Below are 19057 nucleotides of genomic sequence, written 5' to 3'. Positions count from 1 at the left end.
ATAATAAAGAGTACTATAAGTTTTCATATTGTTCTCAATAAAAACAGATATATCAACCACTAAACCAACTATTGCATGAGAACATTAACATGACTGAGATTTCATGCTTGGTTTCGTTTTAGGCACATCATTCCACAATTTTATCCGTATATTTTCTATGGTTAAAGCTTTTTTCATCAAACAATAATTATTGAAGTCAATGAATGTAAGCAGAAATTCACTTGCAAACAATGATATTACTAGGGATTTATTACAAAAATGCAGTTTCACCAGATCCGTGACATGTCTCTTAATGAGTTAGAGAGAAATGATAGATTACCATATGATTGAGCATGCGCATACGTGTGTGTGATTGCAGTGTGATTGCGCAGAGCAACTCATGGCGGGGTCGGGTGGTGGAGGCGGCTGCTGCTTCTTCTTCATTCTACTCTTCCTGCTCATCTTCCACTTCTTCTGACGTTGACATCGCATCAGGTGCATCTGCAACGTCAGGTGCATCTGTAACTGTAACAAGAGTGGACTGATTGCCTGTGTGCATTGCGCATGCCTTGAGGAGTACAACAGAACACAGAGGATGATGGGGCCTCCAGTGAGGAGAAGTGAGGACTTTGGCAAACTGAGGGACAGCTACAGCTATAGCAGTGGTGACACCGACACATCATCAACCTCAACATCCAGTGATGATGATGACGAGGTGTACATTGAGGAGCCAGTCAACAACTATGTGGAGCCCACCATAGATGTGATAGATGACGATGATGATGAGGAGAACATCTACCAGCCCAGAGTGAACCTGCCCAACCGACCTGAACCAATGTTCCACCAGCAACATCAGACCCAGATCCCTGATTTCCCTGGGGCGTTGTGTATCACAGTGACCCTTACCCCTGAAGACACCTTACCGTTGCCGTTTGAGACACCCCCCGGATGTAGGCGACGCTCCATCACCTCCCCGAAGCTGGAGCGTCAAGAAGCATTCAGTTTCGGGGAGATGTCATCTTCGGTCACAGATGCTCCCGGGGAATCCATGTCATCGGATGCTCCCGTGACCCCTTCGGTGGTGGTCAGTGAGTTCTTCCTCGCTGTACCCGAACTGAAACGGGATCGAGCCGCCTCTGTGGACTCGTGTTTCATCCAGAAGAGCAACGCACCCCGGGCGGAGGAGATCGACGAGAAGGCTCTCCTGCAGCCTCCTGCCGGCGTATCCACTAGATCGCGGTCAGTAGACATTGTTCTGCCCACCGAACAGCAGGCTCGCTACAAGGCACTTGCTATGACTCCAGCACATGATTCTGGGTATGTAGCACCTGGCTAGCACCTCTGCCCTCTCATCCCCTCTCTCTCTCTCTCATTCTACATGCTCTCATCATTCTACCTGCAACCTGGTACATTACTAATATCTGAGGCTGTTCTGTATTTTTTATTATTTTTACTACACACGATCCCCGCAGGAGGTCTTTGCTCCTGCGTGGGTATTGGAAAGTGTGTTGGTGAATTGATGAAATGATTAAACGTCCATGCCATCAGCTGGATTCGAACCCACGAACAAGGTAGTGCTAGCAGACGCTCCTCATCATAAGACCACCTCAGCTGGCATTACAAATTAATTCAACAATCCAGTCTCATCCAGCTCTTGTAGAATACAATAGGTTGTCATTTGAGGAAGTGACTTAACTATTGAAATTTATACCAATAACAAATATGATATAATTATTTCTTGAAACATCCAAAAGAAAACAATTTGATCCAGAATATATTGTCTAACTCTCCATATATGTAACTCTTTTTCGCGTATTAATTTGAATCACTTGACCTCTGATATTTTTTCTTATCATGAAACTCAAAAATCAAAATTCATTCAATGCAGGTCAAATAAAACTAAATCACAGTTTTATCCAATACATTTAATGATGAGATTGGTGGCTGGATAGCCAATTCCCACTGTTATCGATTCTCAATAGATCTTGAATGAATATTGGAAATTTCACTGGAATAAAATAGGTTGTAATAATGTACAAACTTTCAGATCAACCACTGTAAAAGAATTGCCAAATTATTTTGTAGTACAACACGATTTTGTAGCCTACCTCAGATTTTGTAATCTACCAGTCTTACAACTCATTTTCATTTTTTATCATCCGTCATTCGATTCTCTTTTCACTGCATTTTTCTATCAAGCTTTGAATTCTCTTCGGATTAAATGAAACGGCAATTCATTCTTCCTGTTAAGCTGATCTTTGTTTGCTTGATAACCAACTTCATTCCGTCTCGGAAAGATCTCGTTTCATCTTCAGTTAATGTTATCAATTTAGAGGTACACGATTCTATCACAATTGAAATGAAAGCCTGATCATTTTGTTTATTTTATCTTAAATCTAGTTCCTAATACTCTAGAGTTCAAAGTATTTCATGTTGGAAAAACTATCATTCTTCCTAGATCTCTATCATCTCGATTAATCTCTGAATTATCAATCAATCAATGATCGATCTTGTATTATTCCATCTAATATAATCTACAAAGAATACTGCTTCATTTGTATTAAAACTCCAGCTTCTTCTCAAGGAATGATCTCTAGATTTTCTTTCTCATTCTAATACATCATTTTCAATCGCTTTAACTACTACACCATATCACTTCATCTCATTCATTTCGACTAATATTAATCCTTGTAAAAATCTCTTGTAATTTTTATAAAATTTTTGTCTTTTATTGTAGGTTACCTCGAAATTTGTGCCTTGCTTATTGTTATGCTATCCTCTACTTTTTGAAATTCACTATTTGAAATAAATTGCATTCGATGCCAATTTTTTTACATTTTCAGGTTTCAGGATTCTTCTTGCTTTCAACAAAGCTTCTAGTGCAATTTTTTCATATATTCTTCTCATTCCACTACTTTGGAATTTGTTTTCCTAGCAATGTTTCTCTAGAAATGATAGCTTATCACCAATAATAATAATTTCAGTTCAAAAATTATAGTCTTTAAAGTAAGATATTGTTGATTCAGTATCGTGGGAATTACGTGAAGTGACGAATATTCTTCGTAAAGTCGAAAAATGTATTCATATTTTTTTTGGAAAATTGGAATAGAGAAATGTATCAATATTTAAAGGCTTCATGTTACATATTATATACTCCAAGCTAAAATATCATCCATAATGGATAATCAATCAATATTGAAGAAAAATAATACATTTGGTGGAACTTGATTCCATGAATCTCAGAAGTACTGATAGCCCCAGTATTTCAAACCCTATGACATTTTAGATACATTTTATCATGCATCTGTTGATGATTTTCAAAAAAATATATCTCAGCATTGTATAGAATGTTAGAAACAGTTGATATCTTTCTAGGACAATATGGATATTTCTCATAATCATCAATAGAATAGTGAAGAACAACATACATATCTTCATTGTACTCTCTTATCTTTCCCAATTCTGTGTTGTCGTTTCATACAAGAATGATTCTAGAGGTACAGTGAGAAGCATATTCCATTTAAATGCAATAGGCTTAATAAGATATTGTCAATAAATACTATATTATAAGATCCATTAGATCGTGTCAGTTTTCTTGACAGAACAATAACGAATACCTCTCTGCAGCAATTTTTTCTCGGGAAAATCGACTTTGTTATACAGAGGTTCAACTGTACGCGTATATAAGGAAGATTTTTCATCTGAGTAGCATTATTGATGTTATATAAACATAACATAGATATTTCCCGATCTTATTGTTGTATATTATGATCTGTAGCTCTGTCAATGAATAGATAAATAAATTACCATTCTCATATTATTAACATGGAATACATTTTGTAAGTACTTCATCGTAGTGCTAGCCCCCCCCCCCTGGCGTACGGCATGAGCAATAGAAAATAGATTCTCAAACTTCTGGCATGTTTTCACTAGTAAAATCTCATATTTGACCCTTAATAGACTTGAAGATGTAGATTAATTATTAAACAGTTCATTGAATAGACTTGAAGATGTAGATTAATTAAACAGTTCATTAAATAGACTTGAAGATGTAGATTAATTTATCTTGGAAAGCATGTCGTTCAGCATCGTGACTTATGTAATTGGAATAAATAATTTATCTTGTAGTATAATAATGATATTCCTGATCCGAATTTCTTCAAGTCTTCGATTAAACTTTGAATTATCAAAAAAGTTGTTCAATATCCTTGAAACCATCAGAAACGTGCAATGAAGTTGTTAATATTGGTTTCTTCTTCATTCAAGGTTTAGGCTCTTGCCTGTTCCGACTCACAAAAGTATAGACAGTATCATCTATTAAAACACACAGAAATCTAAAATTGACATTGATTTTTTCAAATTTTGCAGTGAATCTCTAATGAATTATAAATGTAATCACACTTTTTTCTATGTATTTTAACACGACGCATGCAGTCAATTATTGAGTAAATATTAAAAACTTTTACTTACTGACTGGAGTACTTTCAATTGCTTGGCAATCATTTTCAACGTGTGTAGACCGAAATGTTTTGATGGTTAGGAAGATTTGTGGTGTTTATTATGTGATCAAAAAGTTTGTTGGATTTGGAATTCAGCTGTTCATTTAGTATGTTGTTATTGTCTAGGATGGTGGATTTATAAATTTCAAACTGTTCTGTTGTATTTAATTCATGTCCATTTCTTTTTACTTTCAATATTGTAAGGTTTGTATCTTTGTTTAATTCATAAATCCACCATCCTAGACAATACAACATACTAAATGAACAGCTGAATTTCAATCCAACAAACTTTTTGATCACATAATAAACCCACAAATCTTCCTAACCATCAAACATTTCCGTCTACACTGTTGAAATGATTGCCAAGCAATTGGAAAGTACTCCAGTCAGTAAGTAAAGTTTTTAATATTTACTCAATAATTGACTGCATGTCGTGAGTAATAAAATAAAGTTTTATGAAAAAGGCTACGATATGATTCTAGTGTCTAGTTAGTTATGATTTTCTGTAAGGACTCTAGATTCTATAGTGACGTCCATGTTATATAATTGCAGTGGAGAAAAACGTGGAGATTGTTAAGATAGGAGGAAAACGTGGCCGATCCTCTGTCTTGTCAATCTCTTCTATAGACGGTAGCTGATACAGGTTTATTGATGTAATATTAACGGTTCATTCTCATTTAAAATAATCAATTATATTATGTTGAACAAGAAATTATATTTTTTAATAATTTGATAATGAATTTTCTCAATAAGGATGAAATATTTTGTCAATTAATTATTAATTCTACATTGTTAAAAGACGATCTGGCAACTGAGGAAAGCGAGAGAAAGAGATAGTGCTATCCGTTTTGTTGAATGATAGACAAGGATAGCAATACCATTGCCAATCAAACACTGCCATTATAACGTGGACTTCACTATAGCTATATTTCTGGTGTAGGCAGACTATCTAAGAAATTGTTGTATCTTTGACTGACTATATTTATGTCATATCAGTATACTATATCATTATCAGTAGAAAGCAACAATAAAACAGAAACATACAAAATAATTAGATAGAAAGAGACAATGTGATGAAATGTAGAATACATGTTGATGAATAGATTGAAGATAGATTAGAGATAGATATACTCGTATATCTATAGTATCCCTAGTTTTTCTCTCCCATTCAGTGCTTCTTATGAAAGTCATAAAAATAAAATAAATAAATAATAATAAATATACAAAGTGATTCTCAATTATCCATCTTTCAAGGAATTCCGGGAAAAGTATTGAAGGATTGTCATTCATTCTTTATTCATATTATAATTTGAGAAGGAGAAATTGACTCTGAATAATAAATGCTCGTTCACAAGAAAATTGTTTCTGCTGGATTTCCTCACAGGAAAACTCTTTGAAAAATTCTCTGCAGGATAGCAACAAGGTAAATTCGAGGAAGGTAGCAAGATTTCCATTAACAATTTTACAAGGTAAAGTACAATTTCCCTCCTAATTTTTCCTGCAAGCTGTGATGACAACTGAATTCAAATTCAAATGTTCCTTGAAAATAAATTCTGGTCCCTCACAATTGAAATGAAAAGAATGCTTTATTGTTTAGCAGAATTATAATTAGCCTCACGGAATGAAAGAAGGCAGTTCTTGTAGGTGGAAGGTGGAGAGGGATCGAAGAAGGACGGTGGAGAGAGTGAGAGAGTGTGTGAATGAGGAATTGTAGGATTCTAGAGAGAGATGTCATGGAAAAGGCGGAATGAAGGTGGAAGAAGAAGAAGAAGAAGAAGAAGAAGAAGAAGAAGAAGAAGAAGAAAAGAAGAGAAAGAAGAAGAAGAAGAAGAAGAAGAAGAAGAAGAAGAAGAAGAAGAAGAAGAGAAGAAGAAGAAGAAGAAGAAGAAGAAGAGAAGAAGAGAAGAAGAAGAAGAAGAAGAAGAAGAAGAAGGAAGAAGAAGAAGAAGAAGAAGAAGAAGAGAAGGAGGAGAAGAAGAAGAAGAAGAAGGAAGAGAAGGAGGAGAAGAAGAAGAAGAAGAAGAAGAAGAAGAAGAAGAAGAAGAAAAAGAAGAAGGAGAGTAGAGAAGAAGAAGAGAAGAGAAGAAGAAGAAGGAAGAGAAGGAGGAGAAGAAAAATTAGAATAAAGGTGGGAGTAAGAATCAATTCTGAAGAAAGCAAGTGGGAAAAGTTTTGTAAGTTCCTTATTCTTTGAGTCTTTGGTTATAGGCTACTCGAGCAGAGATGACTTTAATTCATAATAATATTCTACTATGGAAATTTCCTTTCTGGAATTTTCAATTTTGGAGCGTTTGAATCACTTTTCTGCTTCCTTTTCTCTTATTGCCAGACTTCTCATTCTCAGTTATTTCCTTGTTTCCCTCATGTTTCTATCATTTTCCCTTTCTCATGCAATTCTTTTATCCTCTTCTCAATTCTCTTTCTATCCGTATTCCTCCAATTTTCCTCTATTTATCCTGATATAACATCTTCATCTCTCATACTATGAATTTCAACTACATTGAATAAAAATAAATAAAAAGCGGAGAAATATGCACTCTCCTTCCTTTATGTTATTTTTTCATCTTACATGTTTGTTTTCCTTCTTTGCTCTCATCTTTCTCTCTCATCATCTATACTTCTGTTTTTATTCTCATTCTCTATCTCAATTTATTTCTCTGGTTCACAAGAGTTGAATTTTCCGCTCTCCTATTCATTTGCTTATTTATTAGGTTAGCAAAAACAATACAACGATCGGAAGAGAAAAAAGCAGGCTATTGCCCAAAACTTCTTCAATTTCCTAATTTAGTTTGAAATTGTCCAATTATAAAATATAAAATTTTAAATTTAAAATTTAAATACACAGGTTATGTCCATCTCGATTTCTACACCAAATCACAATCTAAAAATATAAATTAGAATAAAACCACTTGAATTTTGAACTCAAAAATATCACGTTTACCTTAGCTACATAACAGCTTATAAACATTCTCCTTTTTTCTTCAGTTTCTCAACTGAAAAATATATCTCTTTCCTCCTTATTCTTTCGTATCTCCCATCACCAATACTACTTATTTTCATCCCCAGTTCATATTATCTTCTCTTTTTTAGCTTTTCTATCTTCGTTCTTCTCCTTCCATCTATTTCCTACTACTATCCATTATACTTCTTTCTTTCATCTTTCATTGTTCTCTTATTCGTCGTCCTCCTCCCTCCATATTATTATTATTCGACCGTTCATCCCCCATCCTTTTCTATTCTTCCCCCACTTGAACTTATCCACCATTTTTCCTTCTATTTCGCTTTACCACCTCCTCCTTCATATTTTTTTCTTATTTTATCTTTATTTCTTGATTCATTCCAACAATATGTACATTAGCAAAATAATGGGAGAGGGAAAATAAGGTAACCTTGTGCTATTCCTCTCCCAAATTTAGATAAGGTTACACACAGTCCGAAACAGGTTAAGTCTTGTAGTTGTTCACTTCACAAAATTCTCATCTTCTTCTCCACCTTTTTCTCGTAATTATGAATCCACTTCCTCCCATCTCTTTTTTCCGACTCTTCAACCTCCCTCTCTCTCAAGAAAGTTTGCATTCCCGTTACTCGTTTTCTCTGGGGGAAAACTCGGAAAATTCTTGAAAGAACTTTCATCACAGAATGTGGCTGTCCGTGACTTTGTTACTCCGCCGTTTAGGCTCCCCTAGAGACAGTCTTATGATCTAATATATTATCATCACGTTTAGCAGATTCTTTTCAAAGATTTTCTCCATTTTTCTCAAAAAAAGTTGAAAGGAATGAGCAAGCCTCTCGCGTGTTTCATACATTTTTTATGGTTGTTGATGAAATCTGGTATTTTCTACGGTGTTATCCCACTTGGGGGTTGGTTGGTGTAAAGTGGATGAAAGCACGGTATATTTTTATAAGAAGATACCACTTTTACATACCGTAGATTAAAGTAACAAGTTTATTGACCGAGCGAAGTGAGGTCTAAGATTCAAGTCGACGGTTTGGCATTTCTCTCAATGTTTAAATGTTTATATGTTGCGCATTTACGGCGAAACGCGGTAATAGATTTTCATGAAATTTTACAGGTATGTTCCGTTTTTAATTGCGCGTCGACGTATATACAAGGTTTTTGGAAATTTTGCAATTCAAGGATAATATAAAAGGAAAAAGGAGCCTCCTCATACGCCAATATTGGAGTAAAAATCAGACTATAGAATTATTCATCATAAATCAGCTGACAAGTGATTACACAGATGTGTGGAGAAGCCAGTCTATTGCTGTATTTCCATAAGGTCTATAGTTTCAATCAGGTACTCGTGGATGAGAATACTGCGTGAGGTCTACTGTTCACAGAACTACTAGTAATACCATGTTTGTGAGAATCAGAGTCTCTCCTGCAGAAACTAATTTTTCTCTATATTCCAGGGAACAATGGAAATTTTGAAAATGGATTACCAAACTCCCCATTTCGTAAATTTATCCTGTCTTAAGGTGCATTTTCGTTTGTGCGTAAATTTCCGCAGTCGACGACGACAAGCTTTGTTGACATTCATATTGTCCAAATATCAAGTGTGCTAAAACAGCTGATCAAATAACTTTTCATTATTTGTGTTTGTTTTTTCAAAAATCAAACAGTTTAATATCAACATATTGCCATTTAATAGTATATTTCGCACCTAGAGCAGAAAATGATATTTTTCCGGTTCGAAATCGGTTTTCAAGTCCGGGGCCGTAGGCCGAGGAATAGAAAAGATTGAGAGCCGGAATAGTATATTTCGCACCTAGGGCCGAAAATGAGACTTTTCTGGCTCGAAATCGGTTTTCAAGTCCGAGGCCGTAGGCCGAGGACTAGAAAAGATTGAGAGCCGGAAAAACATTTTTGCCCATGGTGAGAACGTTATTTTTCGCCACACAGAAAAATAAACAATATACATATGAGAATAATTGTCTATTATAAGCACTTCCGAAAGCAAAAGTGGAAGGTCATAGCTCTAGCAAATCTGAGGTAATCTGAATATCAAGAAATTGTCCAAGTATTTTTATGATTTATTCTGATTTGTCTAAAAGATTATGTTAGAGGTTGAGTTTATACTTTTTATTCTTTCAAATGACAATTAGATGATATTATTATAAATGTTTTAATTATTGAATGATAAACACAAATAATGAAAAGTTTTTGATCAGCTGTTTTAGCACACTTGAAATTTGGCCAATCTGAATGTCAACGGAAGTTTAGGTTAGAAGTTCTATCCTACTCTGAAAATCGAATTATTATTTGAATAGTTTATAATATATATCTTATCTGTATTTAATTCATCCAAATAAAATGATAGTATATTATTGCAGAATACTTTATTGAATTCTAGAAGCATAAAATGATTCCGTTTATCCACCATGTTCCGTGATAAACGCTGTAACTAGGAGGTTTGAGGTTAGATTCTATTATACTCTGAAAATTGAATTTGAATAGTTTATAATATCTCATTTGTATTCCATTCATCCAAATAAAATTATAGTATCTTATTGCAAAAACTTCATTCAATTCTAGAAGCATAAACTGATTCCGTTTCATAAACTATTTTGTAAACACGTTCACATCAAATCAGAATCAGCTGACTTCAAGGTTATTTTACAGCCCTAGGGCCGTAAAAATTTTACCGGCCTGGTCAGAAAACAATCACTTTCGGCCTCCATATGACGCACGTAAACCAGCTCATTACATCCAAGTGGGGCGAAAAAGTATAAACTCAACCTCCCCCATTAAAACATAATTGAACATTATCTTTTAGGTTATTTAGACAAATTGAAATCTACCCAATGTGAGATCCTCACCCTGTCGTGCCCGACGACGACATTTACGCACAAACGAAAACCAAGCTTAAAATAACTAATTATTCTACAGTTTCAATCAATTAGGGAGTGTAACATCTTATTCAATTTTTTTTTTGAACAATATTAATCCAAAATTCATTGTTTTTGAGTTCTTTTACTGAAAATTTGACTCAAATTAACAAGTGACTGGAACATAACCTACTTTTTATACTATAGTGAGGTCCACGTTATAATGACAGTATTTGATCAACTTTGTTTTTGCTATCCTTGTCTATCATTCGACAAGCCGGTGGTACTATCCTTTTTTAAGTCCAAAACGAGTAATGGAGTTAGGACCAATTTATTTTATTATTATATTTAATAATTATATTTAATTATTTTATTATTATATTATTTTATTATTTTATTATTTTATAAGTCCAAAACATACCAATTATGTTTTTGACAGTATAGAAATATAATTATTTAATGTAGAGAATCGGCATCGCTATTCTTCTATCTTCATACACTTCCATTATATCGTGGACCTCACTATAGTATATGAATCGAAATTCGGGGAAGGAACAGTTTTGGGCTGTGATTATTGGTCCTTCTTCAATCATTTCGATGAATTGTATTTATGACGTATGATTGAATGAATAAATAAATGACTTTAACAAGATCTAGGATGATGATGCTACTACGAATAAAATTCATGTCTATCTGTCAGTATTGCTTGTGGATAACATAGATGCTTTCCATTTGACTAATGCTGACAGTTCATAGAGAATCTATCGTCAGATATTGATTAATCATTTGTGGTAATGTCAACATGATAGAGTTGGAGAGTGTTTAAGGGGTAGGAGGTTGTGGCCTTTGTACCTTTCCTCTCTCTCTTTCTCTCACTTCCCATTCCCAATATTCTCTCTCACTCTCTCATTATCTCCCACACTCTCTCTTCCTCTCACCCACTATTATCTCTCTCTCTCTCACTCACCTCTCTCTTTCTCTCACTTCCATCACTCTCTTTCTCTCACACTCTCTCACTCACCTCTCTCTTTCTCTCACTTCCATCACTCTCTTTCTCTCACACTCTCTCATTTACTATCAGTCTCTCTTTCTCTCACACTCTCTCACTCACTATCAGTCTCTCTTTCTCTCACACTCTCTCACTCACTATCACTCTCACTCACTCCACTCTCTCTCACAGGAAAATAAACAATATATATATGAGAATAATTGTCTATTATAAGCACTTCCGAAAGCAAAAGTGGAAGGTCATAGCTCTAGCAAATCTGAGGTAATCTGAATATCAAGAAATTGTCCAAGTATTTTTATTTTTATTCTGATTTGTCTAAATAACCTAAAAGATTATGTTCAATTATGTAAGAGGTTGAGTTTATACTTTTTATTCTTCCAAATGACAATAAGATGATATTATTATAAATGTTTTAATTATTGAATGATAAACACAAAGAATGAAAAGTTTTTGATCAGCTGTTTTAGCACACTTGAAATTTGGCCAATCTGAATGTCAATGAAAGTTTTTGATCAGCTGTTTTAGCACACTTGAAATTTGGCCAATCTGAATGTCAATGGAAGTTTAGGTTAGAAGTTCTATCCTACTCTGAAAATAGAATTATTTGAATAGTTTATAATATATATCTTATCTGTATTTATTCATCCAAATAAAATGATAGTATATTATTACAGAATACTTTATTGAATTCTAAAAGCATAAAATGATTCCGTTTATCCACCATGTTCCATGATAAATGCTGTACTAGGAGGTTTGAGGTTAGATTCTATTATACTCTGAAAATTGAATTTGAATAGTTTATAATATCTCATTATTTGTATTTCATTCATCCAAATAAAATGATAGTATCTTATTGCAAAAACTTTATTCAATTCTAGAAGCATAAACTGATTCCGTTTCATAAACTATTTTGTAAACACGTTCACATCAAATCAGAATCAGCTGACTTCAAGGTTATTTTACAGCCCTAGGGCCGTGAAAATTTTACCGGCCTGGTCAGAAAACAATCACTTTCGGCCTCCATATGACGCACGTAAACCAGCTCATTACATCCAAGTGGGGCGAAAAAGTATAAACTCAACCTCCCCCATTAAAACATAATTGAACATTATCTTTTAGGTTATTTAGACAAATTGAAATCTACCCAATGTGAGATCCTCACCCTGTCGTGCCCGACGACGACATTTACGCACAAACGAAAACCAAGCTTAAAATAACTAATTATTCTACAGTTTCAATCAATTAGGGAGTGTAACATCTTATTCAATTTTTTTTTTGAACAATCTTAATCCAAAATTCATTGTTTTTGAGTTCTTTTACTGAAAATTTGACTCAAATTAACAAGTGACTGGAACATAACCTACTTTTTATACTATAGTGAGGTCCACGTTATAATGACAGTATTTGATCAACTTTGTTTTTGCTATCCTTGTCTATCATTCGACAAAGCCGGTGGTACTATCCTTTTTTAAGTCCAAAACGAGTAATGGAGTTAGGACCAATTATTTTATTATTATATTTAATAATTATATTTAATTATTTTATTATTATTTTATTTTATTATTTTATAAGTCCAAAACATACCAATTATGTTTTTGACAGTATAGAAATATAATTATTTAATGTAGAGAATCGGCATCGCTATTCTTCTATCTTCATACACTTCCATTATATCGTGGACCTCACTATAGTATATTAATCGAAATTCGGGGAAGGAACAGTTTCGGGCTGTGATTATTGGTCCTTCTTCAATCATTTCGATGAATTGTATTTATGACGTATGATTGAATGAATAAATAAATGACTTTAACAAGATCTATGATGATGATGCTACTACGAATAAAATTCATGTCTATCTGTCAGTATTGCTTGTGGATAACATAGATGCTTTCCATTTGACTAATGCTGACAGTTCATAGAGAATCTATCGTCAGATATTGATTAATCATTTGTGGTAATGTCAACATGACTGAGTTGGAGAGTGTTTAAGGGGTAGGAGGTTGTGGCCTTTGTACCTTTCCTCTCTCTCTTTCTCTCACTTCCCATTCCCAATATTCTCTCTCACTCTCTCATTATCTCCCACACTCTCTCTTCCTCTCACCCACTATTATCTCTCTCTCTCTCACTCACCTCTCTCTTTCTCTCACTTCCCTCACTCTCTTTCTCTCCCACTCTCTCACTCACCTCTCTCTTTCTGTTACTTCCATCACTCTCTTTCTCTCACACTCTCTCATTTACTATCAGTCTCTCTTTCTCTCACACTCTCTCACTCACTATCAGTCTCTCTTTCTCTCACACTCTCTCACTCACTATCACTCTCACTCACTCCACTCTCTCTCACACTCTCACTCACTATCACTCTCCTTTTCTCCCACTAACCATCTCTCACTAGCTCTCTCCCTCTCACACACTCTCTCTCTCACACTCTGTCACTCTCTCACTCACTATTACTCTCTCTTCCTCTCACTCGCCTCTCTCCCTCTGTCTCACTCACACACTCTCACCGTCTCACTCACCATCACTCTCTCTTTCTCTCACTCACTCTCTCTCACTCCCAAAGGCTGCTATTTTATTCTATTCTATTTTCTCACACACAGTGAGAGAGTGTGTGTTCTCTCACTCTCTCATTCACTATCACTCTTACTGTCTCTCACTCTCTTCACACTGTCTTTATTTCACTTTCTCTCTGTCACACTCTCTTCCACATTCTCTCTATTTCACTCTCTCTCTTTCTCTCTCACCCTCTCTCTTTCTTGCTCCTGAAATCATCATACTTCTCATAGAAGGTCGGGGGTGAGGATGTCACCCAAGTTCCTGTCTAGGATGGTATTAATATCCGGAGGCCCATTATCATCTGCATAACGGTGAACTCCCTATTCTTGTTAAGGACTTTGATTTCAGTGGTCTGACTTGATAGTTAGTTGTCTGTATGCTAATGAGCAAGCAGACTGCAATATTACAAATTTAATGGAATAGACTCGAGTATTTTAACTTGACTTTAGTGAGAAGAAATTAATTAAATGTATTTTCAGAGTGATGTTGATGAGTCATGAGTTATGTATTTATTTATTGTATTATCATAGTATTCAGTAGTACCATAGATAAAAGAATACTAAACTAAAAGTAATAATACTGAATAAATAGTGAAAGAAATTATATAATATCTGGTAGTATATATCCCACGTACCAAAGGTTGTGGCCTTTGTACCTTTCCTCTCTCTCTTCCTCTCACTTTCCACTCCCACTATTCTCTCTCACTCTCACTCACAAACTCTCTCAAAATCTCTCTCACACTCTCTTACTCTCACTCACTATCACTCTGTATTTCTCTCACTCCCCTTTCTCACTCACTCTCATCTTTCATCATTCATCTCATCTCAATAACTTAAATCTCAACAATCGTATGTAGCAAATTCAAATGTATTCCATAATAATGAAATTACCAAATATGAGGACAAAATACAATGAAATGATAAATCAATTCATAAATATAGTGTTCAATCATGATTCTCTTGATATGGCTTTGAATATGTTATAATAATGAACAAATATTTCAAACGAATAGAAAAATAGACGAATAAAAATGGTAGAATGAAAAATATGTTGATGAAAACACAAATTGAAATTGTCAACCTCATTCATTATCATATAATACTATGATAATTAAACAAACAGCTGAAGATGTGGCTGCGAAAGCCACGGAACCAGTTCATGTTTATATTTTAGTATTTTATAATAATAAAAGTGGTATACAATAATTTCAATTTTTGTTTTCATTATGGAAAAGTATCAAAACATCCACACACAACACAACTGTAAGGTGAAAAGATGTTAGTTCAACAAAATAATGGAAAATTGATAACTACATTATGTGGAACTTATATCAAATTCCACTTCAATTTGGAGGAATTCCACAACTGCTCAACATCTCTTATTCTATTTCAAATGGATAAAATACTTGCAAGTTGGAACTATCACAACCATAAATTCACTAGAATAACGAGATAGTCTGTCATCTACCAGTCAAAGTTATTGCACCATTGTCAATCTCCAGTAGACTAGAACTATAAAGAAAGCATAATCATTCTTGAAACACAATAGGAATTAGGAAGTAAACTTTTTTTATTTTAGTATAGCCCTACAAAAAAGGTGAGCATATACATTCTTTTATGCTCTATCTTCGATGAGACTTAAGTACAGAAGAGAAGAATTTACAGTGGTATAATTACTCAGTAGTGATGAGCAAGCAACGTGATTAGTAGACTGTTGACCGATGAAGGTCAACGTCTGCTATTGGCCTAGACAAGCCACTCCCACAATTAGCGGTTCATTGAAGCGTCACAGTAGTCACAGTAATGGCGGTCCATACACTACACACTCCCACAATGACGGTTCATATAATGTATCAGACATCAGACATACACCAGTCATCATTTCCTGTATAGTTATAGCATGGAGGAGAGAACTCATCTTTCCTTCTTCTGTTGCTGTAGCATAGAATAAACAATCTAGGTTCTGGTTTATCTTGTATAGGTTTTCTCTGATTGTAGATAATAATTGTAGAAACTTCATTATCTGGATTTCTTTTAAATGCTTCCAGATTCACTATTATCATTGAAAGTTATCATTTTAGAATTATTATAGTAATCATCTCCAGCACTCATTTGTCATAGAAGTTTAGGGCCCGGTTGCACAGAAGATGGTTAAATTTTATTCATGATTAATTTCACGAGAACCAATCAGAGGCGTTTTTGAAAAGACGGCTTCTCTGATTGGTTCTCGTGGAATTAATCAAGGTTAAAATTTTACCGGCTTTTGTGCAACCGGCACTAGGAGTTGAAACAAATTTTTTGAGGATGTGTCTCTTGCAAAGGTCAAAATAGTTTAATTTTCAGAGTAGGTAACTTCAACTCATGCTTATAAAGTAACTTAATCATAACTCTGACGTTACATAATGTTTTTGTTTGTTTCGAATTATTTTCATTCATATAAATAGAATAAGGAGATATTTTTTAATGTATTTTAGTTTCTTATTTTTTCAAAATTATTGTACTGATTTGTTAAGTTGATTCATTTTTGTTTGTAAATTGTCAGTGTTGTCATGGTGTAATAACCGAAACCGGTCTTTCCAAGTATCAATAAATCTGTGGTTTTTTGTCAATTTCTTAGTCTTTTCCATTCAATTCAAAATAATCGATCGTTTAGATTCTAGTATCGACTATATTCTATCAATACCCCATCATCGATCCTGATACAGATTTAAAACAGAAAATAGATACTCAGTATCACATTCAAAAATTGACCACTTCCCGAAATTCAATGTTCATTTGATAAAACCGTTCCACCCCACAAAACGAGCTGACGTCATCAAATATTACGTCAACAGTTTGATAATTACAGAATAATTATTTCAGTGTCATAATTATTTCTGGATACAATGTTAGGTACTCGTGCAGAGTAATTACAATCCTTATTAAAACCGTCATTACAATTCAGGAAATGAAAAGATCCCACAGTAAAATTCATTTCAAACTGACAGTGTTCCTAATAATGCTTTCCTATCTAAACAATGCTCACTTTGCAATAAACCATCTCTAGCAATGCTTATTCTCTCTAGCAATGCTTCACATCCAAATAATGCTGATTGATCATTACTGAAGTAATGCTTCCGATTCAAGCAATGCTGACTTTATGAGGTGAATTCAGCTAATAGCCACTACACAGCCTGGAGTGATTGAGTTTTACATAATTCGTGGAACTCGGCATTAAATTCAATGCACCCTGTATTTGTTGGTTGCTTTAGCGAGTCTACAACTGTAATTCATGTAGATTGAATGGCCCCGAACAGAAATATTAATTGGGTATTCATGGAAAATGTAATGTGTTCCTTAATTAATTGACTCTGTTATCAATATTGATCCCTGTCGAAATCCTACTGATAATGCTGTTTTCGCGCATCTAATTTCGGATTTCTGTTCTTATGAATAAATCCGCATTTAATTTCAGGCTTAGATGTATGTTCTCATCCTTAATTTAGAATGTAATTGCAGAATTAGATGTGTTTTCATTCATAACTTCGCATGTAAATGTATATTTACTTTTTGTGTAGTTGAGAAGTTCATATTGTGGTAATTATTCATATTGAAAGAATAAGACTTTGATATTGTCAATACCACTTTTATTTATTCGAAAATTAATTTATAATTCAGTACCAGGTTTCATGGTAAATTATTTTTCGAATAAATAAAAGTGGTATTGACAATATCAAAGTCTTATTCTTTCAATTATGGAGAAATACCACAACATCTCATACCATAAAATCAAATTATCCATATTGAATAAAAATACAAAGAAATGTACATTCAAAAACCACAGATTTTATTGAAATTTAGAAAGAAAATTTAGATTTAGATGTATTCTTATGAATAATCTATGGGGATTGTCAGATTATCATGGGATGGATGAAGTTTAAGATGGGTTAGAATGAGCTTTCCCCCTGGAATATTAATTGATTGCTTAGGATTAGAGATAATCTGGATAATTGAAACGGATGAAATACGGGTTGGTAGAGAGCTCAATGATGTTGGAGTTTAGAGGGATTCTGTTATCCGATGTGTCCTAAAATTAGGTGCTGTATCGAGGATAGTAGCATATATACGTGATTAATTATGATACTTAAAATATTCATGTTGTATTTCGGTAGTGAATAGATCAGTTCAACACAAAACTTCAGTTCCAATGCTCATGACATAATGATTATCAGAATTGATGGTGATGTTGTGAAATCTCTCCATAATAAGAAAACAAAGATATTGTCAAATTTCACTAAAAATTTATTAAAAACTTTAAAACAGAACCATGGTTTCACGTAGTTAACCAACGCGTATGAGTTGACTGGACTATTTATCATCTATCAAAATATAGATATAAATTATCTATCACGTTAACGCGACAATGAGTACAGCTGATGATGCGTTGGTTAACTACGTGAAACCATGGTTCTGTTTTAAAGTTTTTAATAAATTTTTAGTGAAATTTGACAATATCTTTGTTTTCCTATTATAATGATTATCTATCGATTTTATTATGTTGTAGTACTCATTCAGTAATGGAATTTGGTAATTATAAAGTTTGATACATAATTTAAATCGTCAATTATCATTCATACAATTATTTCGTTTTGAGTGCCAATTCAAAATATTGGCTTGTATTGATATCAATAATTATTTATTTCACTCTATTATACTATCTCAATTTTCAATTGTAAATAAACTCGTCTATGGAATGATTTTTTTATGTAGTCCAATTTTTTATATATGATTGATTTAAACTCATGTGTATAATATAGAAAATTAATATGCATCATTATCATCCATTAGATATTGATAATGGTCATTACCATATACATTATCTTAGTACATGATAGATTAGTTTACCATAATCACTATGCAAAGGCATTATACTAATCGATGTTAGTGAGTGAACACTGTTTAACATGTACCCCTCTTCAAACAAAATATGAAAAATATTTTCTCTCCTCATCAAACAAAATATGACTGTTGAAAATGATCGCTAGACGATTGAAAGTACTTCAGTCAGTAAGTAAAAGTTTTTAATTATTTACTTGATAATTGACTTTATGTCGTGTTCAAATACATAGAAAAGTGTATGAATAGTATTCTGATGTCAATAATCTCTCATTTCAGAAGAAATTTAATGGATGCAGGTATATCCTACATGT

At 33.8% G+C, this 19057-nt stretch overlaps 1 protein-coding gene across 1 annotated transcript in view; it reads left to right on the top strand.

Moving 5' to 3' along the window:
- Positions 1 to 515: 515 nt before the first annotated feature.
- The window catches only part of LOC120353823 (eye-specific diacylglycerol kinase-like), a 244003-nt gene continuing 225461 nt past the window's right edge, over positions 516 to 19057 (top strand). Inside the window, 1 exon segment of the mRNA XM_039438897.1 lies at positions 516 to 1296. Coding sequence (XP_039294831.1) covers positions 575 to 1296 — 722 coding nt within the window. The 5' untranslated portion in view covers positions 516 to 574.

This window comes from Nilaparvata lugens, chromosome 12 (genome assembly GCF_014356525.2).
Source record: "Nilaparvata lugens isolate BPH chromosome 12, ASM1435652v1, whole genome shotgun sequence".
NCBI classification, from domain to species: domain Eukaryota; kingdom Metazoa; phylum Arthropoda; class Insecta; order Hemiptera; family Delphacidae; genus Nilaparvata; species Nilaparvata lugens.
This window is presented reverse-complemented; position numbering and strand designations above follow the sequence as displayed.